The 26,484-nt window shown below is 42.4% G+C and overlaps 1 protein-coding gene across 1 annotated transcript in view; it reads right to left on the bottom strand.

The window, feature by feature from the left end:
* Positions 1-7,738: 7,738 nt before the first annotated feature.
* The window catches only part of CDK15 (cyclin dependent kinase 15), an 84,255-nt gene continuing 65,509 nt past the window's right edge, over positions 7,739-26,484 (bottom strand). The window contains 2 exon segments of the mRNA XM_061607508.1: positions 7,739-7,848; positions 21,259-21,398. Of these exon segments, the coding sequence (XP_061463492.1) occupies positions 7,739-7,848; positions 21,259-21,398 (250 nt within the window).

Below are 26,484 nucleotides of genomic sequence, written 5' to 3' on the forward strand. Positions count from 1 at the left end.
GCACTGATCCCACAATAAACACCCTTAGATGAGGAACTTCAGAATATAGAATGTAGTAGGTAGCAAATTAATGTAACTATGATGCTAGCTAGGTAACCAACTTAATTTGAATTAACAACTTGTTTTTAATTGCCTTTCCCCAAATGGAAGGGCCCTTTCCATTTATAGAAGAGACTCTAATCTAGCAGAGGGCCCTGCTTGTGGAAGGAGGGAAGACCATTTTTGCCAATTCTCTCTTCCCCCTTCAGTTCATAAACCAACCTCCAGAGCAGATTTGGGAGGACCCTATAGGGGAAGGAGGAATTAGTGAAAATAGCCTCTCCTTCCATCAGAGGGAGTTCCACTTATGGCAATTTAGGAACAAAGCCATCTGTGCTATTCTGTGCCATAATGAAGATTATCCTTAATTGAAATTAATTGAATCTTACCTGGAATATTTTTGTTTCATATTTTATTTATTTATTTATTATTTGATTTATATCCCGCCCAAGGCGGCAAAAGGTATATTATTATAAGTTATATTATGCAAAAACACAGAGTGCCCCAAAGAAAGAATATATGGAGAATGGTATGACTGTGTATTAAATACATGTAAATGTTCTCATGAAATCAAAACATATGGGATGAAATTACTCAAACATTTATCATATGATGGCCACTTAAAATTTTTCATCAGAGCAGGGCTACTATTATCCATAGAAGCTTTCCCCCAGGGCTAATAGCAATTGTGGGGAGGCAATTTTCATTGGGATCTTAACAGGGGAGGAAAAGGTTACCCCACCCTTTCCTGACATCACAGCCCTAACAAACACCAGGCCTCCCAAGACTGCAATTAGTAATTTAAAAAATGAAAGATGTAGCAGCAATGGAAACATTAGTGTCACATTCAGTTTGGCCTTTTATGTTTCAGTGTCGGCCTTCTCCAACCTGGTGCCCTCCAGATGTTCTGGACTACAGTTCTCATCAGGCCTTGTTGGCTGGGGCTGATGGGGGCTGTATTCCAAAATATCTGGAGGGCACCCAGTTGGTGAAGGCTGGTATATGTATATCATTAAAGGTAAAGGTGTCCCCGCACTTGTAGTGCGAGTCGTTTCTGACTCTTAGGGTGACGTCTTGCGACGTTTACTAGGCAGACCGTATATATGGGATGGGATTGCCAGTTCCTTCCCTGGCCTTTCTTAACCCCCCAGCATATGCCAGGTACTCATTTTACCAACCACGGATGGATGGAAGGCTGAGTGGACCTCGACCCCTTTTACCGGAGATTTGACTTCATCCTTTCATTGGAATCGAACTCCGGCCGTGAGCAGAGCTTCGGCTGCGTTACCACCGCTTACCACTCTGCGCCATTACTTGGGAAGAAAGACCCTGCAGTGGCATGATAGCACCGTTGTGACAAGATCAAGCAGAACAGGAAATCTGAATGGAAACTGTTGATTAAAAAGATGAGTTTGAAGAAAGAAGACTAGCTTAAAAAACACCATGGTCCTTGCTGAAAGATACATATAAAATAACAGTGCAAATCTTTTTTGTTTAAGCAAGCCTATCCAGACACATAGATGTTGGTATATTTTAATCTTTTTAGTTTGTTGTTGTTTTAAATATTTGTTTTTAATTACTTATTTGTAAATGTTTGATTAATAATTTCAATGTTGTTTGTAAACCACTGAAGAGGTTTTTACAATCAAGCAGTACAGTATATAACTTTTAAAGGACCAAATAAATAAATAAGAATCTAAACCCGAATCTAAAGTCTTTCTTGCCTAATCTTTCTCTGCCTAATATACTTGGAAGCTGCCACTGGCTCCCTAGCTCTGTATTGTTTTCTCTGACTGGATGTGGCTCTCCGTGGTCTCAGAACCAAAGTAGACCTAATAATGAGGGCAGCTACATTTGTTTAATCCTGCATCTTCCTGTTCACATACAAAGTGGGCTGGGAGGATCTGGTTTTAACAACTAAAGGTCATGGGGATGAGGGGAATTAAACTACTCTTCACCACTTTATCTGGCTGTATTCAGTCTTTTAAAAAAGTCTGCGTATAAAACATATCATATGGCCATCCATGAATATTTGTGTCCCGTTTCATGCACACAGTCTGCACATCCTCCATCAAGGAGCATGGAGATGAAGTTGTCGAATCACTGGATCATGGTTTTTTTTACATTTACTTTTTATAGGGAGGAACATAACAGACTACTTGGCCCTGTAATGAGGAACTTTCCTGGTAGGACATTGGACTGGTATTTAAAATATTTTCTGGCTGATACCAATAAGCTTACAACTGAGTCAGTGGCTAAGTTCTTCTTCCCTGCCCAAAGTAGTTGTAAGAGGATTATTTTTTCTTAATTGTAATTTCTTTTATGTCTAATCTATTGTATTTTTGTATTTTAACTATTTTGATGTCATATTGATTATGTATTTTATTTCTTTTAATGGGCCTGTGACCGTATAAGAATAAAGAGAAAGAGCTTTTTGTTGTAGGGAAAAAGATTTTGTGAATACTCGCACGAAAACATTTTGCACTTGGGAAAGCACATCCTTTGCTAATGTAGTTGCTAGGCAGGAGCAAGACTACTCTCTTACCTTCTCGTGGGCAGTGCCATTTTGTGAATCATTTATTTTTAGGTTATTTATATTTGTTCTTCAGAAGCCATGTACCCCCTGCAGTGCAGCTTCTGTGTGGGACAGCACATCTAACTAGAGTCAAAACAAAACAAAAAGAGGTAAACTGACTTATGGGAGTATTGCACAATGACTAAATGTGCTTGTGACACACTCTCCATAATTGTGAATGATCAGGTGGCTTCCAGTTGACCCTAGAAATAACTTGTGCCAGCTTGAGTCTATTCATGAACATGTGATTTATTTAAGAAAACTGCCTTTCCGCTAATAAACATACTCAAGGCAGCCAACAATAAAGTCATAAAACAAAATTTAAAATACATTAAAACAGCAGCAGTAGCCACATTCACACCATACATTTATTCCACTAGTATTCCACTTTAGACAGTAATGGTTTCCCCCAAAGAATCATGGGAAGTGTAGGTTGTGAAGAGTGCTGAGAGTTGTTAGGAGAACCCTATCCCCTGACAGAGCTACAATTCCCAGAGTCCTCTGGGAAGAGGGACTGTCTGTTAAAACATTTTGACAATTGTAGCTCTGTGAGGAAAACAGAAGTCTCCTAATAACTCTCAGCACGCTTCACAAATTTTACTTCCCAGGATTCTTTGGGAGCAGTCATGACTGTTTAAAGTGGAATAACAGTGGACTAAATGTCTAGTGTGAATGTGGCCATAGACTACTGGGTCTGAGATGTGGTCAGTGGTACATGTGACCACTGCAGGTACATGTGAAAGCATCCTTAAGGGAAGCAGGCCTTCCGTCTCTGCCCTGGTTTGTAAAATCTAGCAGTTGTGTAGGTTTATACAGGAAATATGTAGGATGCAGGCAGGTGCAAATCATGTTCTTCACACAACAGATTTTCATATTAAACTACACTGTAACTCCCCATTCTTTCTGCATTCCACTCTTCAGAAGCTTGCAGAGGGATGTGCTGAAACGGAGCCTCAAAATGCTGATATGGAGTGAAATCCCAGAAATTGCAGGCTGTTGTTACCAAAGGCACACAATAAAGGACACTTTTTTTCCAGCCCATTTGCTATTCCCCATTGCTGAGTCAATCAGCTGCTTTGACATGGCCCTATCACTCCCAGCACTAACAGTGACAAACAAATAGAAAATTATTTCCCACTGGCAAACATGCTGTTTACTTTCCTGAAAAAAATACACTTTTCAGCCTGACAGCTGATCAAGGGCTCTCCCCACTGCTGTCAGCAGGAAGAAGTGTTTAAACACAGTGATGGGAGTTTAAACATTTTCTCATTATCAGAAAATGAAAAAAAATGCAAGCACTGAGAGCCACAGACCACCCGCTGTGAGAGTAATGAAGCTGTGTCTCCTGACCAGAGCCAGAGGACTTTTATCTCTGTCCCTGGTATCATTACAGAGGTGACACCTTCACATGATCTGAGTCAGGTCTTTTTATCTGTGTTTCCCAAATGTCGTCACAGGTGCGGGGGGGGGGGGGTTGTGAGGTTTTGAAAGAATATTGCAGATCGTTTGCCTTTCTGGCTAGAGTTGTGTCAGCGTTTAGATGAGATCTCTTGCTTACTTTACCTTTTTCTTCTTCTTTAATTGGCCATGAAATTTATTCAGAAGAAGTCGAAGAGACAGATAGAATAATTTGATTTAAAAAAACAAGAAAAGATTTGTAAAGAGAAATAATAAAACTGCTGATTTCTGAAAATAACAGGACATTCAATGAATGTAACTCAAGGAGCATCACAAAAGATGTCATGTTAGGACACCTTCATATGGACCCTGGGAAAGCATCCTGGGTCCCCCAAAGAATTTGTGGCCTTTTCCCTCTGGAAGCCAAGAGGGAGATCTGCCTTCAGAGGCCTCCTCACTGTTGCCCTGGAAACCTCTGCAGCCATCATCAACCCTGTTGGGACTTGGAAACTATAAGGGAGAAAAAAGGGACATGCCAGGAGTGACTTGATGGAGGCCTTGGATATGCAGGATCCCAAATCCCCTTGTTCCCTTGGCATTTCCTCCCCTGCAAGTGGGATGAAAACTGCATCAGTCCTGGAAGCTGACGAATTACTCTTCCACTCAAACCAGTGAGAATGAAATTGGAAGGGGGGGACACCCACAAGAGCACTGGAATTGTCAGAAAAAAGTACACCGCCACCTCTGTATAGATGTGGCTCTCCCCACAATGTTAGGATTGCTGTGTTAGAGGCCTTTTTAAAGACAAACAACAATCCTGTTTTAATCCATTTTAACCTATACCCTCTCCCTTCTTTCTCACAATCTTGCTCCCATCTTGATGTGTGACATAGTTTATGGACAGTTCCTCGTATCGACATATTCTCAAATTATTTGGGAATGTAATTAAATTCTCACATGTTGGGCTTATCATGGCACTGTTGTGAGGTTATTTATGAATAACCCTTACCACCCCAAAAAATCACCTCAGTAAAAATCTTTTACTGAAGTCTTTTCACAAGCTGCAATGAAAAAAATCACATGATAAAGTCAATAAGGTGACTTTACCTCATAAAGCCCAAAACATCATAAAATAACATATGAGGTAGCCCTTTATCTGTTGCCAAATTAAAACGTGAGTACAGACTAAATCCCCTATTGCTTTCCATTGGTATTCATGAGTTATTGTGCGCCATGATTTAACACAGAGATAGCTGCAGTTCTGTATGATGTAGGGCCTCCTAGTTCAGACTTCACAGAATAATCCTTTTGCCTAATTGTGGCATGATTTAGGTGTATAATCATGCAAATAAGCAAGGGTTCTTAACAGTTAGTTGTCTAGCCAGCTGTGGTGAGTAAGAATTGCCCCAGGCACTCTTTTTTTTAAAAAAGGTTTGTTTCTTTTAGGTCACAAATGACTAAAATAGATATGTGTAGGTAGATGGGCAATTAACTTTTGTGGACATTTATATAATTGCTAATGACTTGTATAATTGCTATATTTATTTCCCTGTCGTGGGCCTGATTATTTGGAGATAAGCAAGTTTGCCTTGGATAGCTGAAGGAAAACAGTTTGGTACAGTGAGAGCAAATGTTTCTTGTTCTCTATGGATAAATTCTGATGAGAAATGCTGTGAGAATGTGCTATCTATGAAATCACTCAAATGATGCTCCCGCCAGCTTCCCCAGCATCAGAAGTTGCTTAAGAGCACCTTTCCTATTGACATTCTGTCAAGAACGTAGAGATCAAGGAGATTAAACATGTACTTCTGACTCACTAGTATATCACTGGCCTCCGCTTAAAATTTCTACCACCAAAAATCCTTGGTGGGATCCATACAAGCTCCCTTGCCACTCTTTTTTTTCCAAAAGCAGGCGTACTTTGGATGCAACAGAAGTCAGTTGAATGTAACTAAGTCATCCACCCACTATGCACATTTTGACTGCTCCGTTGGCATGGAACCAGTATAATGATAATCCCATTAGTGATGGCAGAAGGTGCCTCTAGGAAACTATAACAAATATTAAACAATTCCTTTTGTTGACTTTACCCAAGGAGCCATCTTACCCCAGAGACTTTGCTCAACTGTAGTCTAATCCCCTCCTTCCTCCAGGAGTTGTTTTGTTGGGAAAGATCGGAAACAAACCCCAGGAATGACAAGCTTGTCCTTAAGCCTTGGATAAGTTGCTACATTCTTAAAATTATCAGCTCCCATCTGTTCTGTTTGTCCACCCAGCCTCTGGTCTGGCAATCTCTCTATTAAGAGACAGTCAGATTTATCCTAAGGGTCCAGTAATCAGACTACTCTGTTAACATCTTGGTTGCCAAGTCAATCTTTCTGACATTGCTTTCTAAACAAAAGACAACAGACAACTCAGGACATCTGTTTCCTCTTTTACTTCTGTGCAGTCAAAGAAGGAAGGCATGTCCTATAACCAGATTCTGAGAGTAAATCAGTCATAGATCCATTGATATGAGCATCATCAGAGATTCACTAATTATAAAACAGCAATCTTGGAAGAGCTATCTAAAGGCTTAATGTATATGGCCATATTCAATGATTTTTTGCAATAGAAAATGTTATTTTTTTTAGAGCTTGACTTTTGCTTGTTCCAAATGAACTTTTAGCTCAAACTGTTCCCTGCTTTGCTCTTGTGCAGTGTGCTTTGAGACATGACGACTATTGTAGTAGCACTCGGTACAAATAAAGCTCTGCTCTTGTGCCTCTTCATAGCCAAGGGGAAATATCCTTGTTACAACTCTTAGCTGTCACAAAATCTAAGTATCATTAGGAGCTGTGGACTTACTCCAGGCTTTTCTTTTCTTTTTTCACCTCTAGGCAGGACACTGGCAGTGTTGCAACTCTGGCAAGAGGCCTTCTTCCAGCAAGATTGGTTCACCTGTGTCACCACAACCAGAATCCCTTATCCACCTTCCTCGTTGGTCTTCTGAACAACGGGAGAGCACCAGATTAGGGTTCAAACTGGATCCAGATCTTAGCTCTGTAGATCCTGATACATCCAGCCTTCCTGACCTTGACATGAATGCATAGGAGCCAGCTATGCTCCCCTCTGGCCACAGGATCTTAAGATGGCATTTTAAAAGTGGCAGAGGGCCAGATGCCCAGCTCTCTTGTGCTGAAGCAGCAGCAGTGACAATGGTTACTGCTGGCTTCAGTGCATGATGGGCAGGACCAGTTCCCATAACTGGAATAAAGAAACAGGCACTGAAAGCCTTGAATCTGATAATATGCCAACAGGATGCATCTATTGGAGTAACAGTGCAGTCAGTAAAGCAAACTTTGTAGTGCCATTATGATGCTCTTCCCATGACTGGAGAACTTGGTATTGATAGTGGAACTGTGTTGTTGTTATTGTTGTTAGTAGTAGTAGCAGTACTACTACTACTACAAAACCACATAGCTTGTCCTTTGCCAAATTGTCCCAGGGCTGCTTAATTGTTGCATTTCATCCTGGAACCACAGGGAGGAATGTTTTGTTCCTTCTATTTGTGTCTGTAATATAGTCTGCTCCTTTTTGCTACAGTCATTGCTTAGTTAAGACGGCAAGTTTAGACTCCTTAAAACACTGAGTTTATATATCAGCAAATATCTCAAGTAGTGATGATAAGCTGCATTCATTTCCTTCCTTACCTCAGAAGGGAAGTCTACAATTTGTCTGTTCTTTTCACCAAAATGTGCTAGAGCTGATTTTGTGATGACCCTTCTCATATGGAGCAAAGAGGCCACACATTTCTGGTTTCAGCTTCACTCCATGGACTATGAAGATGGACTGTGCTATGAAGGAAGCAAAGAAGGAAAGTATCAATTAGAGTTTGGCAACACAAGGAAGTGTGAACATTAGTTGGTCCTATGTGACAATCCTGTGTGATGCAACTCTGCTTGGGAGTAAGCGTCTTCATAGCTGAGCTATCTCAGATTGCTTGAAGAGCCTCCATACTACCACAAGTGCAAGTGGGTTTTAGTACAGGTCTGTGGATAACCTGAGGCCCTCCAGATGTTGTTGGACTCCAACTCCCATCAGCCCAAGCCTGCATGGCTAATGGCTAGGAATGATGGGAATTGTACTCCAGCAAATATCTGGAGAGTCACAGGGTCTCTACCCCTGTTTTAGTGGGATCCATCATTTCAGTAATATTTGTGATACCATTAAAAAAATCCATTAGCAATCTCATGTTCAAGCATTTGCAAACCTGGTGCTCTCCAGATGTTTTGGATTACAACTCCTATCTGCTGTGCTGGCTGGGACTGGTGGGAGGTGTAGCCCAAAACACCAGATTGATGAGGGCTGCCAAATTCCTTTGTCTTGCGTAAGAAAGTACAGATGAATCTGTCTTTTGGAAAGAGATCTCTACCCAACCATTTTTGCTCAGGCAATCAACTCCAGACGTGTATTATTTATTAAATTTCTATCCAGTCCAAAGGAACCCAGGGTGGCAAATGCTTCTGTGATAAAAAAGTACAATTTAAAATAAAATAAAAACATGTTTTAAACATTTAAAAATGGCTAAAAACATCTAACAACAGTAATACACAATAAAATATCTAAATCAAAATTTAGAACAGAAGTAACCAAATTGTGTGTCTGGATAGGCCTGCTGACAGAAAAGTTTTAGAAGGCATCTAAAAAAGTACAGTGATGGTGCCTGCTTAATATCAACAGCCAGGGAGTTCCACAGTACAGGTGCTTCCACGCTAAAGGAATGATTTCTTACAAATGCGGAATTGCATTGTGTGGCACTTGTAGAAATGCAAGTTCTGTAGGACAAAGTGATTGAATGGGAACATATGGGGTAAGGTGATCCATTAAATAAAATGTATACACCGACTCTTTCAAACCCCCCATGGGAATCAACAGCAAGCTACTCCTGGCTCTTTCCATAGCAATTTTAACACTAAGCTACCACTGGTCATAATAAATACAGCAGTAGAAACATCTCCACTTTGTAGTTCTGGTAGTAAACCTGCAATCAATTGATTTACTGGCAAAAATCCCTATATCACAAATCCCCATAATTTAACAAGTAGGCCAGTGGTGGGGAACCCATGGCCTTCCAGATGTTGTTATTATTATTATTATTATTATTATTATTATTCATTAAATTTATATCCTGCTGTTCCTTCCAGAAGGAGCCCAGGGTGGCAACAGCTCTCATCAGCTGAACTATACCTCCCATAAGCCTTAGCAATCATGGCCAATGGCCAGGGATTATGGGAGTTATAGTTCAGCAAGATCTCTAGAGGATCAAAGGTTCCCCTTGCCTGAAGCAGACAAAAGGGTAGCTTTGCATGTTACAAGAATTGCCAAAAAGCCAAGGTCTGAGTGACTCATGAATTTATTTCCAATCTCAAGGTTGTGTGCAAGGGCCGGATGGGTGGGGGAATCTTACCACCTTCCTCACAGTGAGATGTGCAGGATCTAATTGTGAGCACATATTATATGCGCTCCCTGATGCAACATGAGCCTGGAAGCATAAAAAATAGATGAGTCACTTACTTGTTATTGCAAGTAGGGAACAGTTCCTGAACCATTATCCTTGGCTCCAATAGACAGTTGCTTATCAGATTAAGCTGCCAGGTTTTCAGCAGCAGGAGTTTTGTTTTCCCTTACAGGTCTTTTGGATCATCTATGTGAATGGCTTTTCTGATGACACACTGACGGCAGTCCTGGGGGTAAAAAAATCTAATCAGACTCAGACTTTGTCTGATCATCAGCAGTCTACCTTGGCTTGGCACTCAATCTCTCTCAGCCCATGCCTCCCAGCCTGGATCCCTATCCTTTCTCCATAGATTGCTTCCCAGTTTCTCCTTTCTGGTTTACCCGGATAATTGACCCATCTGTGACCCTGACTACTTCTGACCTTAGCTATAGTCTGTCTCTACACTTGAAGTTTTAGCTGCCCTGTGTTCCTGGGTCCTGACTCTTGTCTGTTCCTGTTGGCTCTTTATTTCTTGGGCCACCATATCCTGTGGTTGTCAGATCATGTTTTATCCCCTTGACCTGTGACTCTAGGTCTTTTGGCTTATCCAAACCATTTTGTATCTGAGGTGAAGGACAAGATGCCACCCCTCTCATTCTGTCTACAAAAGCTAAACTGAACTGGCAGTTGAATCTTGCTTCAACAATGGCAATGAGGCAGTGTCCTCCACCGTACCTGAGGGATGAAGGTGAGCTTAGGAAGTGCAAGGCAGGTAGTAGCACAGCATCTGCTTTGACTATAGAAGGTTTAATCTCCATCATCTCCAGGTAGGGCTAGGAATGTCTCCTGCCTGAAACACAGGAGAGCTGCTGCCAGTCAGTGTAGATAATACTGAGTTAGATGGACCACTGGTCTTAGTATAAGGCAGCTTCCTATGTTGTTTCTATGTGTCACAAACACAGTTCTGTCCTCTAACACTTTGCCATCACTCCCCCACTCCAGCATCTGCTGCCTGAGGTGGATGCTTCACTTTGCCTAATGGTAGGGCCAGCCCTGCTTATCCTGAACATTTGTGCTTTTACAGTACAGCACTTCCTGTGACATGTGAAGCTGCCCAGAGAAAAGATCCCGGCTGCAACATTTCTACATTTCAGTCCCAGAAATCCTTGAAAAATAATTCTCTTTTGAGTTACTTTGTTTTTAAAATTACAATGAGGAGGAAACTTACATTACTAATCATCATAATAAAAAGTAGTCAGAAACGTGCACAAGTTTCCCTTCTCCATTTGGGGGTGGGGATGGAGGAACATAGAGTAAAGTTGGGATTTTCTAACCTAGGTTCCTGTCTATCCTCATAGGATTCTAATCTGGAGAATTTCTTTTTTTAAATGCCAGGAGCCCCAGAAAAGAAATAATTTGGCATAACAGTAGTGATGCAGCCTGCTAATCAAAAAGATTCAGATCTTTCTATGTGCTGCCAAGCTCTCTTCTTCCCACTCCTTGGAGGGAGGGAAAAGGGGGGGAGGAGAGGGAAAGAGAGAGAGAGAGCAAGAAGGCATGGAGTTTCTCTTCTTCAGGAATCTTAACAAATGCAAAAACTTCCACTCCACTGACTGCTCATGAACTTACTGAATCTGACAGTCTAATTATCGCAGCTGCTTTGCGCTTAGAATAAATAAATATGAAAGTGGATGTTTAAAGAAAATAAGAAGGGATATGCCGTCATCCAGACAGTCAAGAGAGAGAGTTTGTTTTAAATTTTTATATCTGAACATATTTAGAGTATTTTGGGGAAAGATAATGCGATAGTTGTCTTTCAGACAAGTTCCTCAGCTGGTGGATGCTTGCTTGTCACCCTCTGTAGCTTTAACTTTTACACTTTTGTTCCCCATGAAACCTGCTCTCTGCATATCTCGCTTTTATTCCTCTCAGCTGATAACATGGATGGTGGCAGGGTTCACCTCTGCATAGTGATTAACCACAGGGCTGTATGTGGGGGTCTCCAGCCTCCCTGGCAGCCTGCAATTCAGTCAGCTCAGTTCAGTGATGCGCATAGAGAACGCAGAGATTCTTTGTCCATTCTTCCAAAGTATTTCTTTTTGGAGGGGTTGGGGGAGCATAGCATAAGGTGGCTAAAAACTGAGTGGTAAATTACAAATGCCCCAATTTAAATCTTGCCTCTGCCACTAGAGCAACACAGTCTATGTAGTGCTGTGAGTCTTTTTCCCTTTCCCTTATATAAAATGCAATTGCTTGAAGAGGACCAGCTTGGGGTGGGTGGGAAAGGGGTTTCTGAGCCCTTCCCCCTCATACTGTTTTTCTGCTGAAAACTCCCGCCCCCCCAGCTGCTTTTACTTTCCTCTAGAAAAAAAGAATCCTTAGTACAAACAGCTTGGGGATGGGATTCTTAGTGGAAAAGCAGTAAAAGGAGAAACGATTAAGAAGCTCTTTTCCTTCTGCTCTGATCTTCATCTTCAAATTGTAGATTCTGGAAAAAACCCCACAAATAGCTATTGTCCTCAACAAATTTATTTATTTATTTATTTATTTAAAACATTTATAACCCGCTCTATTTCCGAAGACTCAGAGCGGCGAACAAAGAACAATCATACACAAAGGTTAAAATGAGCAATAAAAACAATTTTAAAATAAACATAATCACAGCAGGACCTGTCAATAATTAAAAGACATCCTAAACATCATTTAAATTAAATGCTTGATGAAATAGGAACGTCTTGACCTGGCGACGGAATACAACAAGAGAAGGAGATAACCGCACTTCTAATGGTAAGGAATTCCACAGCCTGGGGGCAATAACAGAAAAGGCCCTAGATCTAGTTCCCATCAGATGAGCTTGGGAAGTTGGGGGGATCATAAGAGAAGGATCAACAGAGGACCTCAAGGGTCGGGAGGGTTCATAAAAAGACATACGACCAGACAAATAGAGAGGGCCCAAGCCGTGTAAGGCTTTAAAGGTTAAGACCAGCACTTTGAATTGGGCTCGGAAGCAGATCGGCAGCCAGTGTAGTTGTTGTAGAAGAGGAGTTGTATGGGCTCGTAGGCCAGCTCCTGTTAACATTCTAGCTGCTGCTCTCTGAACCAATTTAAGCTTCCGAGCTGTTTTCAAAGGCAACCCCACGTAGAGCACGTTGCAGTAGTCTAACCGGGATGTAACTAAGGCATGTGTTACCTTTGTCAAGTCGGATGTCTCCAGAAATGGGCGCAATTGGCGGACCAGTCTTAACTGGGCAAAAGCGCTCCTGGAGACCGCCGAAACCTGGGCCTCCAGGTTCAAGGCCGAATCCAGAAGCACCCCCAAACTGTGAACCTGAGTCTTCAGGGGGAGTGCAACCCCATCCAACATTGGTAAATTCCCTATGTCCAGATCAGTCTTACGACTAACAAGGAGCACTTCTGTTTTGTCTGGATTTAATTTCAGCTTATTCACCTTCATCCAGTCCATCACTGAAGTCAGGCATTGGTTTAGGGGCTGAACGGCTTCCCTAGCATCTGGAGGGAAGGAAAAGTAAAGCTTGGTATCATCAGCATATTGATGGTAACGAATTCCAAACCTCCGGATGACCTCGCCCAGCGGCTTCACATAGATATTAAATAACATCGGGGACAACACCGAACCCTGAGGGACCCCACATGTTAGGGGCCAGGGGTCCGAGCAGAAATCACCGAGTACAACCATCTGAGTCCTACCCTCCAGGAAGGAGCAAAGCCACTGCAGAACAGTACCTTGCAATCCCATCCCAGAGAGACGGTCCCGGAGGATGCCATGGTCGATGGTATCAAAAGCCGCTGAGAGATCGAGGAGAACCAACAGGGACACACTCCCCCTGTCTAGTTCCCTACGGAGGTCATCAACTAAGGCCACCAAGGCCGTTTCAGTCCCGTGGCCAGGCCTGAAACCAGATTGGAGTGGATCATAATAATCTGTTTCATCCCAAAAACGTTGGAGTTGTGAGGCAACTACTCGCTCCACGATTTTACTTAGGAATGGGAGATTGGAAACTGGGCGAAAATTGTCTAAACAGAGGGGGTCTAAAGAAGATTTCTTTAATAATGGTCTAACAAGCTAGCCCTTCTTATTTGGCCTTTGCACCCTGGACTGCAGTATGGGTATAATAATATTGATCTGCCTTATATACTTGGATGACCTGGAGTCAGTCCCTGTCTCTCAGCCTAACCTACCTCACAGGGTTGTTGTGAAAATAAAATGGAGAGGGGGAGACCCACGAATGCTACCTTGAGCTCCTTTGAGAAAAGGTGGGATATAACAATAAATAAATAAATTCATATTGTATGGATTATTGAGATCATGTCTATGAAAAACTTTAGGCATTCTAACACACTATATGCCATTGTGCTAAAGGAGACAGAGGTAGAAAACATCGTTTTGAACTTTTTTCTACTTTAAGACTTTGGAATCTATTCTTTCTTTCCATTGTTGAGGGGTGTGTGCCTCAAATTTCATTTTAGTGTGATTCCCCATCATAAGGAAAAAATAATGTTATGCCTTCCCCCAAATGTGAAGTTGTGTTAACAACTGACAGTACAAAACTCCCTTGAGACTCTCTTACCTAGTTGCCTGACACATGTAATTTGGGACAGATCACAGAAAAGCCAAAGTTAGTTATATATTATTATAGGAAATTATAAAATAAATAAATAAATTAAACATACTACCGACTTAAGCTTCATATGTGAACATTTCCAAAGTCTGCATCCACTTTTGTTAAGACCTTATAGTGAACAGATCAAAATAGCCTTTAGGACTATTTAGGACCAAGATGAAGGAGGTATGAAAATTTGAAATATCATTAATTTAAGATATGCAGACGATACCATACTACTAGCAGAAACCAGTAATGATCTGAAACAAATGCTGATGAAAGTTAAAGAGGAAAGCACAAAAGCAGGACTACAGCTGAACGTCAAGAAGACTAAAGTAGTGACAACAGAAGATTTATATAACTTTAAAGTTGACAATGAGGACATTGAACTTGTGAAGGATTATCAGTACCTCGGCACAGTTATTAACCAAACTGGAGACAATAGTCAAGAAGTCAGAAGAAGGTTAGGACTGGGGAGGGCAGCTGTGAGAGAACTAGAAAAGGTCCTCAAATGCGAAGATGTATCACTGAACACTAAAGTCAGGATCATTGTACATACACCATGGTATTCCCGATCTCTATGTATGGATGTGAAAGTTGGACAGTGAAAAAACAGATAAGAGAAAAATCAACTCATTTGAAATGTGGTGGTGGAGAAGAGCGTTGCGCATACCATGGACTGCGAAAAAGACAAATCATTGGGTGTTAGAACAAATTAAACCAGAACTATCACTAGAAGCTAAAATGATGAAACTGAGGTTATCATACTTTGGACACATAATGAGAAGACATGATTCACTAGAAAAGACAATAATGCTGGGAAAAACAGAAGGGAGTAGAAAAAGAGGAAGGCCAAACAAGAGATGGATTGATTCCATCAAGGAAGCCACAGACATGAACTTACAGGATCTGAACAGGGTGGTTTACAACAGATGCTATTGGAGGTCGCTGATTCATAGGGTTTCCATAAGTCGACATCAACTTGAAGGCACCTAACAACAACAAGGTATACAAAAGGTTTGAAGCTTGTTCATAACCAGCAATCACACCAAGTGAATAGGCAGACAACTTCCCATGTTGTTATGCACAAGAGGTGGAGGAGGTACACATGTTTACTTATTGACATAAAGCAATAGACATTTGTTGCTCTGCCCACTTTTGCCTCTGGCCCTGCCCACCACTGGCATGTAGCCCCTGGAAGTTTGGTTCAGCAGGAAACATTGCCGTTGGGCTTAAAAAAAAAAGGTTCCCTACCCTTGGCAGTGACTCTCCTGCCTTACCAGTGACTACCAGTGACACAAAGCAGGGATGAGAACATTCACTGGTTGGTGACCAAGATTCACACAGTTAATGGCGTTAAAAACAATACATTAGGAATGCTCACCACAGAAAGGCCAATCTTCATTTTGAGCGTAAAATGTAGGTTGGGCTTCACACATTGAGCATCAGGTAGAGGTAACTGCTGTTTCATAGCCAGCTACAGCTTCAAAATAATTAAAATGGGGGGGATGGGACAGAGTACAGTGCAAATGTTATGAATGAAATTCAAAGCATTTGCTGCAAGTTAATGCTGCAGTCACCCAGTGGAGTAGTTCAGAAAGCTTCTTCCAGAGGAATCTCATCAACAGTCGTAGTTCATAGCCTCAATTTACTCTTTTATCCAACCTTTACTTGATGAAATCTCACATTAAAGTCAGCTTCTCTAGTGAACAGATCACTTGAGATCACTTTGAACTCTGATAGGGTGAGGAATTAATTATAGTTTGAAGAACCACCCAGAAAGTGATAGACAGAACACTTGCTACCTGTGAACTATCATATACTAATACCAATATGGTCTGGCAGTACAAGATAGGAGTTCGATCTGGAGTTACCAAATGGAAGTAACTTTCTTTGGCATTCAAATATTTCCTATAATATGGGAAAGCACACCAACCTGCCTTATAGGCATGGCTTGCACATAATGCTAAACCATGGTTTAATAAACTATGGCTTAATGTTATGTATGAACTCTGCCCAACAACTCAACTACTGCCAACAAACCACAATTTGAAGCCATGGTTTGTTGTTGCTTTACAAACCTTAGTTTTCTTGAACTATGACTTGGTGTTATGTGTGAACTTCGCACTCTTCATGGTTTGTTTGATCACACCATCCCAGACACTCACCAAACTACAAAGGCATGAGGAAAGAGCAGTAGGAAGACAAACCAAATTTTAGATAAACAAGCCACAGTTTTTTTGATCGTCTGGGAGACAACTTTTGGTTAATGGTTTGTTAAACAAGTCATGACTTAGTGTTACATGTGAAACAGGCCATAAAGCAGTTTTGGTAACAAATGACAGAACTGAGGTTCCTGCTTACTTCAGTAAAAGATATACAGTAATTAAAGATGGGCACAGAGACAGCTAAAGAATTTGATTATTTGATTATTTATTTGTTTTTTGCTGTTCTTTCAGACAGTGTCAATATCCAGTAGTCCCCAGCTAGTGCTGAAAATAAGCTTGAAGGTCTTGGGTTGGAGCCAGGGTCAACCCAAGACATTTTGCTGCCTGAGACAAGGGACAAGATGGTGCCCCCTCATTCCATGTGCAGAATCTGACTGAACTGGCTGTTGAATCTTATTTCAGCACTAGCAATGGGACAACATCCTCTGTTGTGGTGGGCCAATTGATACATGGAAGTCTGTTTTCACAGATATATTTAGTTAAAGAATTTTTATCTTGCTATTCAGCAGGCGGGGAAAGGGCTCCCAGCGTGGTTTACAGATTAAAATCTCTACCCTGAAGCCTATAACCTAAAAAAAATAACACAAAAGGAAAACTGATTGGGAAAAAGAAGGGAATAAACACATTTGTACCTTGAACCACCAGGAAAAGTTCAAGAAGAAAAGCCAAAAGTTTATGGATTCTCTGCTGTGCTGATGGAATAGGCCTGCATATAGTCTTCCTTCCTCTGTTACAGCTTGATATAAAGGCTGCTGCCGAGTGACATATGGATCACCCATGCTTGATTAGGCTACACATTTAAAAGCATCCCAAATGATCCTGTTTGAGAAATTTATTCACATCAAGAAGCATTTGCAGCTTGTCCCCACAAAGCTATGACATACCAAAACATCAAGAGATCTTTATACATTTGCACTCAGAAGTAAGTCCCACTGAGTTCAGTGGAGCTTACTCTGAGGTATATGTGTGTAGGACTACAGCCCCAGTGGTTCTCTGAACACCAGATGCAAGGTGTATGCCAAGTGCCTACTGCTGTATTAGTTGTGGATTATACTCATCGCACCGCAATCAGTAGCAGGCTCACAATTGACTCCTATGAACTTTGATTATTTGTTAAAGGTGATGCAAGTTGAAACTTTTGAATCATTTTTAATTTGCTGAATTTATCAACTGTTTGTTAAACTTTATATTTCTGTAGGAATATATGTACATGCTTCACCATAACTACTCACATCCCAAACATGCAAAAAAAAAGTGTTTAGCCACAAGTAGAAAATGCAAATGTTAAAATATATAAAATCTCATGGTTATCAAAAACCAAGAGGAATATTTGGCACAAGGATGATTTTCGAATGACTGAGGAGGAATGGATTTACAAGGCAGAGGTGGCAAACCTCGGACTCGGGGGCTAAATGTGCCCTTCCAGGCCTATCTCTCTGACCCTCAAGACTCTGCCCAGGCCACACTCCCTCCCCCAAACTACCCCCCTCACCAGCCCTACTTTGCACCCTTGAAGATTTTTGCCTGGCTGGAGTGTCTCCTTGAACTCTGATAATGCCTCTTGCTTGTCTGGATGGAGGATAGAGAGGGGTGTGTGTGGGTGTATAGACAGTAGCCTACTGTACAAAGGTAAAATTTACATTTCTTCCTCTGCCCACTTTTGATCTGACCTCGCCCATCACTGGCATGTGGCCCTCAGAAGGTTACCCAGATGGGAATACAGCCCTCAGCCTCAAAAAAAAGTTCCCCATTCTTGTTACAAGGAAATGGAAGTCACCCCACTCTTGTTGCAGACCTCATGGCTCCTTTTTTGTTGAACCAAAGGAAAATGGCCTCCTCTGCCTTCAGTCCACAGTGATGCATTTAATAGCTGATCTTTAGCATTCCTTTTATTAATGATTAAAATGTTGCATATATCAGCAGCAGCAGCAACAACATTTTTAAAATGAGTTTTCAACTTTGAATTGTTCATTCTGCAAACATCTTTTTTTCCCCTGGGAAGCCACTTTTGGCGAATGTTTTCTGCATACAAACATGCTGTGGCAATTTATAAGAAAAAGTGGCCCATGCTAGAACAAATTCATAACAATGGGTGGGGGATATCTCATATTCTCATACCCTTTTAGATGTAGATAACAAGCTGATTCTTTTACCTTCTGCTGCTTCAAAATTGTATTTGAGTATACAAAAGCTAATCATCAGCATCTTCTAGTCTAGGCTACAGCTACAACAGAATCTTCTGTGCACTCAGAATTCTAAACTGGTATAATTAAATTAAATTAGCTCCAGTGACACTGGAGCCTAAATGTCTTGCTTGATTGTAAAAGTGCAGACAGATATATGCTGGGAATTATTTTGAAATTACCTATTATTGTTAGTGTTGGATGATAGCCAACGTTAATCGTACACAGAGTAGACCCATTGAAATCAGTCGATTTAAGGAAGTTAAGCCCATTTATTTATTGGGTCTATTCTGTGACTAACATTGGATATCACCCATTACTACTATTGTTGTTGTTGTTATTGAAATCCAGGTGAATCACTTGTGAATATGACCTTGCTGAATCAGAAATTGTAACCATTTCTGTCTAAAAGACTTTGATTTGCTTCCCAACATCTTGGTTGCCATGATACCATCATGTAGTTTTTCCTCATCCACCGAGGCCCCACTGGCTGCAACTGGGGTGAAATATCAGCCATTGTAAGAACTCTACCAACCCAGGGGACTGGAAACACATTCCTCATATGGAAATGATCAGCCTTGTCCTGGAGAGTGACATGTTGTGTGCCAATCTGTCGCCTCCCTCCCCTCCCCACCTTTCTCCTTCTGCCGTTCCATCTCTGTAGCTTCCCTCCCCTCCCCTCCCCACTCTCTCCGCTTCTTCTTTTCCTGTCTTTTGACAGGGGCACTTTCATCTCCTCCCTCCCTTGGGGATTTGAGATGTCACTGCAGGAAGTGCTTGTCTGCCTCTCAGGCAGCAGCAGAGCCCTGTGGCTTTGACAAACCTCATTTAATTGGGAGGAAGCCAGGAGGGTTTGAAAGAACTGAAACATCCACGAAACTCCTTTTATCAGGCATAATTTAAACTCTGCATGGAAAAAAACCTGTATGTATAAAGAAAAGTCAACTTCTCCCCTGCTGCGAGTCCTTCCCTCCTCCTCCTTCCCTTCCCCATCCCACGGCAAAGGCAGGCTCCTACGAGATTCCATCTTTTCAATTTTCTAAAAGTGTCAAAGTAGATTTGTGCTCTGTGGCTGCTTGGACAGAAAAGGAATGCAGATCTTGCCCTTGCTCTGTGCAAATACAGACACTCGCAGCATGTGCACACACTGAGGACCAAACCATAGAGTGACAGTAGCAGATCCATGTGCTTAAAAACCCAGATCTCAGCCTATGTAGAATGCAGGGGTTGGGAGGGGGGACAGCAATTAATGAGCAAGAGGGGGTCATGGATAAAGAGTGCAGGAGAACCTTCCTCAGGGTCCACTTACATCCACTACATCGCCTCGTTCCCCCAAGCCTATTCCTCTCAGGAAGAGAAAAATATTTGGAGGGGCAGACTTTGGGGAAGCTTAACTACCTACACAGCAGGGATGACAGAAGGTAAAGCAGAACCTACTGGAAAGTATCTGGTAGTACACTAGGAAGGGTTTCTGACTCCACATTATTTTAACAATAACAACAACAAAGTGACTTCTCTCACCTACATTATGTTCCTGACATGAAGAAAGCTAACCAGGAACGGACTTTTGAGTGCAAGGACCATAAGCTCAGTTCAGTTCTGGTGCTGAAAACAAATCCCAAGGGTCAGAATGTGCTCAGAGGCACCCTGGTATTTCATTCTATCTGTATGTCCTTTGTGCCTGGGTAGATCTTGGGGTTCTGGTCAAAAAATGATTAATAATCCAACAAGCTAGAAACCTGCCTGGTCCCCCAGCTACAGGCATAGTATGGTTTATCACACCGTTCCCACATGCCCTTTTGCTCTTAAACTGGATCCTTACCTCCCTACCACACACCTTTCCCCCCTTTCCACATGGGTGGGCCAGATCTGAATGTAGACACATGGATCTACCTCTGTCACATTTAGATAAAGATGGCCTCCAGCAGCATTTGCTCTGCTTGTGATGTCTTAAAATCACAAGTGACATTTTCAAATCATTTATTATCCTCTGCCCCCACCCAGGGCCAGATAACAAGGAAGGCTGAAATTCAGTCAGGATTTGTTTTCCTGTACAAAGAATATTGTGTCCCCATTTGTGAAGACCAGCTTAAATTTGTTCTGAGATATTTCTAATGTTTCTCATTCTCCTGGTAATGGAGGATGGTTTTAAAATATAAAGGCAATGTCTGCCAAAGCCATAAAAGTTAGACATCTTCCTGACAAGATAGCTTTCCATGTGCAGGGAGATTTTTATACCTGGATACATTGTAAGGGCACTTTGGGCCCTCCAGATCTTTTGGATGCCAACTCTGTTAACCCCAACCAGCATGGTCAATGTTCACAGATGATGGAATTTGTAGTCCAATAACATATGGAGGGTTCCAGGTTGAGGAAGGCTGTTCTAATATAGGGCTGCACCATGTGGCTGCCTGCACCTCTGAATAGGCTCTCCGTTTTCTAGTATATACTCCAAGGCCAACTAAGAGATAATTTGAGAGCCCTGCTTTCATAGATGTAGCAGTGTGACAAGTGTGTCAGAAGTGGGAATTAGCTGGAAGTTGTCCATAAGTCAACATCCAGGAAGTGTATAGTTTACAGGAACTAAAAAGCTTTCTAGCAGATGTAGTCAGTAGCTTATAAGAGTTGTGTATGTGTCTGTTTTTAGAGTGCCTTGACCACAAACAACTTAAAAGAAATTAATAAGGTGGTTCTGATACCCTTGTAGTGGTAATTGGAACAGAGAATGACATACCATCAGAAACCTGGTACAGCTGAGAGGGCAAAGGGCTGAAAAAGAAATGAACAAGTGCCTCCTGTGCAGTGATTCTATCCTGTGGACAAAGTTTTAACATTCTTGTTGCCAAGTCTTCAGCATCAGATTCCCTGCTCAGCCTAAAAACAGAGATACATAATCAATACCGAAGCAAGACCTGAACTCATAGGTTTGGCCATAGGACAGCATTTTCCAAACTGGTGCCCTCCAGATGTTCTGTACTACAACTCCCATCAACCCCATTACCATATCATTTTGGGCTGATGAGAGTTATAGTCCAAAACATCTGGAGGCCCCCAGGTTATCAAAGGCTGTCATAGAGGATCTTTCACTAGGAGGGTGGAATTGTCCTAAGCTGAGTGAAGAAATAGATAGATAAATCTGCAAAATTGTGTGCTAACATCTGGGCCACAGAGTTAGGCCAATTACAGTTCTATAAATGGGTCAAGACGTTTTGCATCTCCTCCAAAAATTCTTTCAATTTAGGGATCTAAGTGCTGGGGAATGCTTTAGACCCATTTCCAAAGAAAGGCTTTTCAAAACCATCCACTGTGAAGCAAACTCACTACTTTGCTAGGCAAGGGCTTAAATGCTTGGGAAAGATCAATAGGAAACTAATGCAATGCATATTGCTTTCGTTACTATTAAACTTTGGCTTGAAATTACTATGGTCATATTTGGGGCCAATTCCAACATTGTTCCTCCATCCCATCCCCCCAAAAAACTCTGAGAATAAATGTATACATTGAATTGGACAGCCAGGATTCTTTCCAAGCTGTGCACAAATGGAATTTCTACTACATTTCTGGATATGAACCAGGTGTTGAGTCAACAGCAGTGAAGACCCAGACCATTTTGATACCTAAAAAGTGTAATATTCTGTTAGGAACATGCTATGTTAAGTAGTCTGAAGATGAAGACATACTAGAGTAGTCATACATGAACTCCCCTCAGCTTGATTAAGAATTGGGTGACAAATACGGACTTCCCAGGAGGATTGCTCCGCCTGTGACTGCCTCTGAGACGAGCTCCCGTCTCAGAGGAAGCTTTTTCAGTTTTAAAACCAGTCAGAAGAATTTTTTGACTGGTAAAAACTCTCTCCCAGGCAAGGGAGAAACGAAGAGATCACCCACAGAAGCTTCGTTGTGTTTGTTGGGGACTGGAATTCATTAGGATCGCCTATGAACAAAGGTGTAGCCAGCAGCGTCTGATGGAGTCATGGAATTCAAGCAAGCTCAAACTGACTAAGCGAGACGTTTTTTCTTTAAAGAAAAACGGATTTTAACAGGCAAGCATCCTTCTGTCTACTACTATCTACTATCACTCTTATCATTGTTACAGTAAAAGAGATTTGTTATAGAATCAGCAACAAAGAATCCCTGGGTGAGTTATACCTTTCTCTTTTATACACGGAATTAAGGAAGAAGAAAATCGAAATAGCTTATCTTTGTTTTTATTGCAAAAAGCTGGCATGGAATTGAGCATTATAAAGATATAAACAGATGAGGGGCATCTAATTTGAAGAGAAATATCTGATTAATATGAACATTTGAGTACTATTTGTTTGGGACTATTTTTTCTGGTCTACTTTATTTTGACGAATCTGCTTATTCTTTGCCCCCGCACAAGGAAGACTCGTGACACCAGACTGGTATAATGTTATATTTATTAAAATATCACATCGTAAATCAAATGCAATACAGCCAATTATTCAAATATCCAACTCTTTGGGCAGGTGAGGCTAAACCTAACAACGAGGGATTACACCCTCACCTTCTAAAGGCATCCATTCACGTCATTATGTAACCCAAGAGTCAAGGACGTGTGTGAATTCCTCCCTCCTTGCTCTTGGAGCCAGCTGTGTGGTTCCCACCTCCACACCATGGCCCCGCCATACAGGCATTCACCCTGATGCGCAAGCAGCTCCCACAAGGACACAACCCAGATCGCCACCAGACACCAAGCCCTGATGGTTCCCTGTGGAGTGCCCCTTTTTCAGGATGCCTTAACCGCCTAATTTTAACCCCCATATACCTCACCTGCCCGAATTCTATGCCACAAGAGGGGATCAGCTTAAGCTTGGTCCCCTCCACCCAATGAAGATAACAAACCCCTTAATCCCCCCATAAGATCCTCCAAAAAAAGTCACACCCTTGCTCAGAAAGATGACCACCATCATCAAGAAACAGATGTGGGGCATGGAACTTAATCCTTTCATGAGGAATAACTGCCCCACCCAAGGACAAAACTAGCTCCCTTACCTACCTATTAACCCATTTTCTAGATCTATCTATCTTATTGGGGTGCAATGCACCCCTCCAGATCCTTCTAACAAGCATTTCGGACCATACAATTATAAGATTGGGATATACGCGGATAAGCCACGTGAGATCACATGTAACTTTCAGCAGCAAATCCAACGCAGGACGCTGCACCAAATCATTTTCTCCCAAATGAATCAACACGATGTGTGGCCTATTAGCAGAGGACATGATTCGGCACATGGCAGGCAACAACGCATCCCATAACATGCCCCTCCGTGCATCCCACTGAACCATAGCTGAGGCCGACAGCTGCAGCTGTGTGCCCGGAACAGAGGAGGATGCCCTCCGGTGAGCCCAAAACAAAATTGAGTGGCCACACAAGACGATCCTCACAGGAATTGGGATGTTTGTCAAACCTATGGGAAACAAAAACAAATTCCTCTGCTAAAACCTGACATAAGACTTGAATGCATCGGAACGCCACCTGCCAATCGCTTGTATATCGCTTATACTCATGCCCACGAGGGCCGCGGCAATAGCCGCACCAATCCGGAATGAATGCAGCCCATAGACTCCAACAGCGCAACCACTGGCCAACAAGGCCCGCCGAACAACGGCCCAAAATTGAAACTGAGTCAGGGCAGTTACATTTGCATGTAGAAACAAATAACGCTGGCCCGCTGGCCGAATGGATAAGAATTGCCGCATTGCAGACACAGGGCACAATACTAGGACCTGGCATCGTTGTAAACCACGATACTGCCATGGCCCTTTTGATCGGTCTTAGAGACACGCAGGGAGAACCTCACTATATCCGCACCTAATGTGCAATCGCCAAAGCATAAGGCTCGATTAGTCACATCACGCTTAGAAGGGGCCAGTATTTCACTAGGGCAAAAAGCACCATAAAACATCATCAGAGTTACTGCGGCGAACAGGTGCGACTCATACTGAGATGAGCATAAAGAATTAAATAGTGCCAGGATCTGGAGGAGGACATCGGGCGTGATTGGCCTCCTCCGGCCAGTGGACCTGGGAGCGGAACGCGACCAACCCTCAAGGACCTTTCTGACCCTAAAATCTACAGAATGATCCGGCAGCCCCCTTGCCTTGGAGTTAAAGGCTAGTGCCGAGAGGTGGCCGGCGATAGTAGAAACAGAATTATTGTGCCCTTTTAAATGTATCATAAACTGCAATAGATGCTCCACAGGAATAGGCCACTCCAACGGCAGCTCCGTGCCCATGCGAAAAGTCGAAAGGAATGCAGCCCATAGACTCCAACATCGCAACCACTGGCCAACAAGGCCCGCCGAACAACGGCCCAAAATTGAAGCTGAGTCGGGGCAGAACCATCTGCATGTATAAAGAGATAACGCTGGCCAGCTGGCCTGAAACACAAACATTGCTGCATAGCGGAAAATGGGCATAAGTCAGGTACCTGGCAACTATAAAGAAGCAAAACTGCCATGGCCCTTTTGATCAGTCTTATAGACTTTTAAGGAGAACCTCACTAAATCTGCACCTAACGTGCAATCGCCAAAGCATAAGGCATGATAGGACACATCGCGCTTTGAGGAAACCAATAATTCACTAGGGCGAAAAGCACCATAGAACATCGTCAGAGTTACTGCGGCGAACAGGTGCGACTCATACAAGATGAGCACATTGACCTAAATAAAGGCAGGATCTGAAGGAGGACATTGGGCGTGATTAGCCTCCTCCGGTCAGAGGCCCTAGGAGCGGAACGCAACCAACCCACAAGGACCTTACTGACCCTAAATCCACAGAATGATCCTGCATTCCTCTTGCCTTGGATTAAAGGCCAGCGCCGAGAAGTGTCAAGCGATAGTTATGACAGAAATAAGTTTTTGCCCTTTGAATACAGCATAAATAGCAGAATACTTTCAGAACATGTGCCCACGATGGCAACTGTTGCAGCTGCTCCTGTATGAAAGAAATGTAATCCTTAAACATAATGGCCTTGCGAACAACATAGCAATAATCAAAACTGAATCAATGCGTAGCCATTGATACATGAAAAGATAGTACTGGCCCACTGGCCTGAAAGAGAGAAAGGTCCCCTCAGCTTCACCACTCAATCACAAGCCCACTGGTCCGACTTAAGCATATGCACTGACAACAGCACAGCAATATAAGCGCAGGGCTCAAGTATTACAATGACTTGCCCGGAAAACTAATTTTACCAGGGCAAAAGGCGCCTTAAAATTATTGGTAAGGCCACTGCTCAGGATAACTGGCCTGGAAGAGGGGGGGGGCACTAAGAATCATCAAAGGCAGGAACATCAACAGTATAACAGGGGCCACATAGGACCAGGCGGTCTCAGGGTGGAATGCGACTAGCCTCCTTTGGTTTTCATAAAATGGGTTCTTGAATGCATTCGGCCTGAAAATTAAAGAAAGAGGCAAAAAGGAGGCAGGATATATTCCCAACGGTAATGTCCTGCCCTCCTTAGTAGAGCATGGGATGCAACAAGGTGTACATCATTCATACATGGGGGGGGGATGGCCTCATAGGATCAGGCGACATTCGGGTGAAATGCAACTGTACTTTGAGGAATAAACGCATGCACAAGGCGCATAGCTCAAATCACGTTGAGGTTCTGGGGATTTACCACATAACCATAGCCAGGTGCTGCACTGAACGTATCATGCGGATCAGAAGGGCAGAAGGCCACATATATACCACAAGCACTGTCGGAAAATAGTCAGAAAATAAATTCTATTGTGAACCCCAGGCACCTTAAAAGCAGCCAGCCATTATTCGGCACACCCAAGATCCTGAACTGACACCAAAATACCAACCACCGACTGCATCAAAGCTTACCTACAGTTCAAGCTACAGGAGCAAGTCCTTTGTTCTTGAAGAAAGAATGGCCGTTGAAGTCACATCTGGCCAGCAGCACTTGCACAACCCAGTAGA

The sequence above is a fragment of the Rhineura floridana genome, chromosome 2 (genome assembly GCF_030035675.1).
Source record: "Rhineura floridana isolate rRhiFlo1 chromosome 2, rRhiFlo1.hap2, whole genome shotgun sequence".
In the NCBI taxonomy this organism is placed as follows: Eukaryota; Metazoa; Chordata; class Lepidosauria; order Squamata; family Rhineuridae; genus Rhineura; species Rhineura floridana.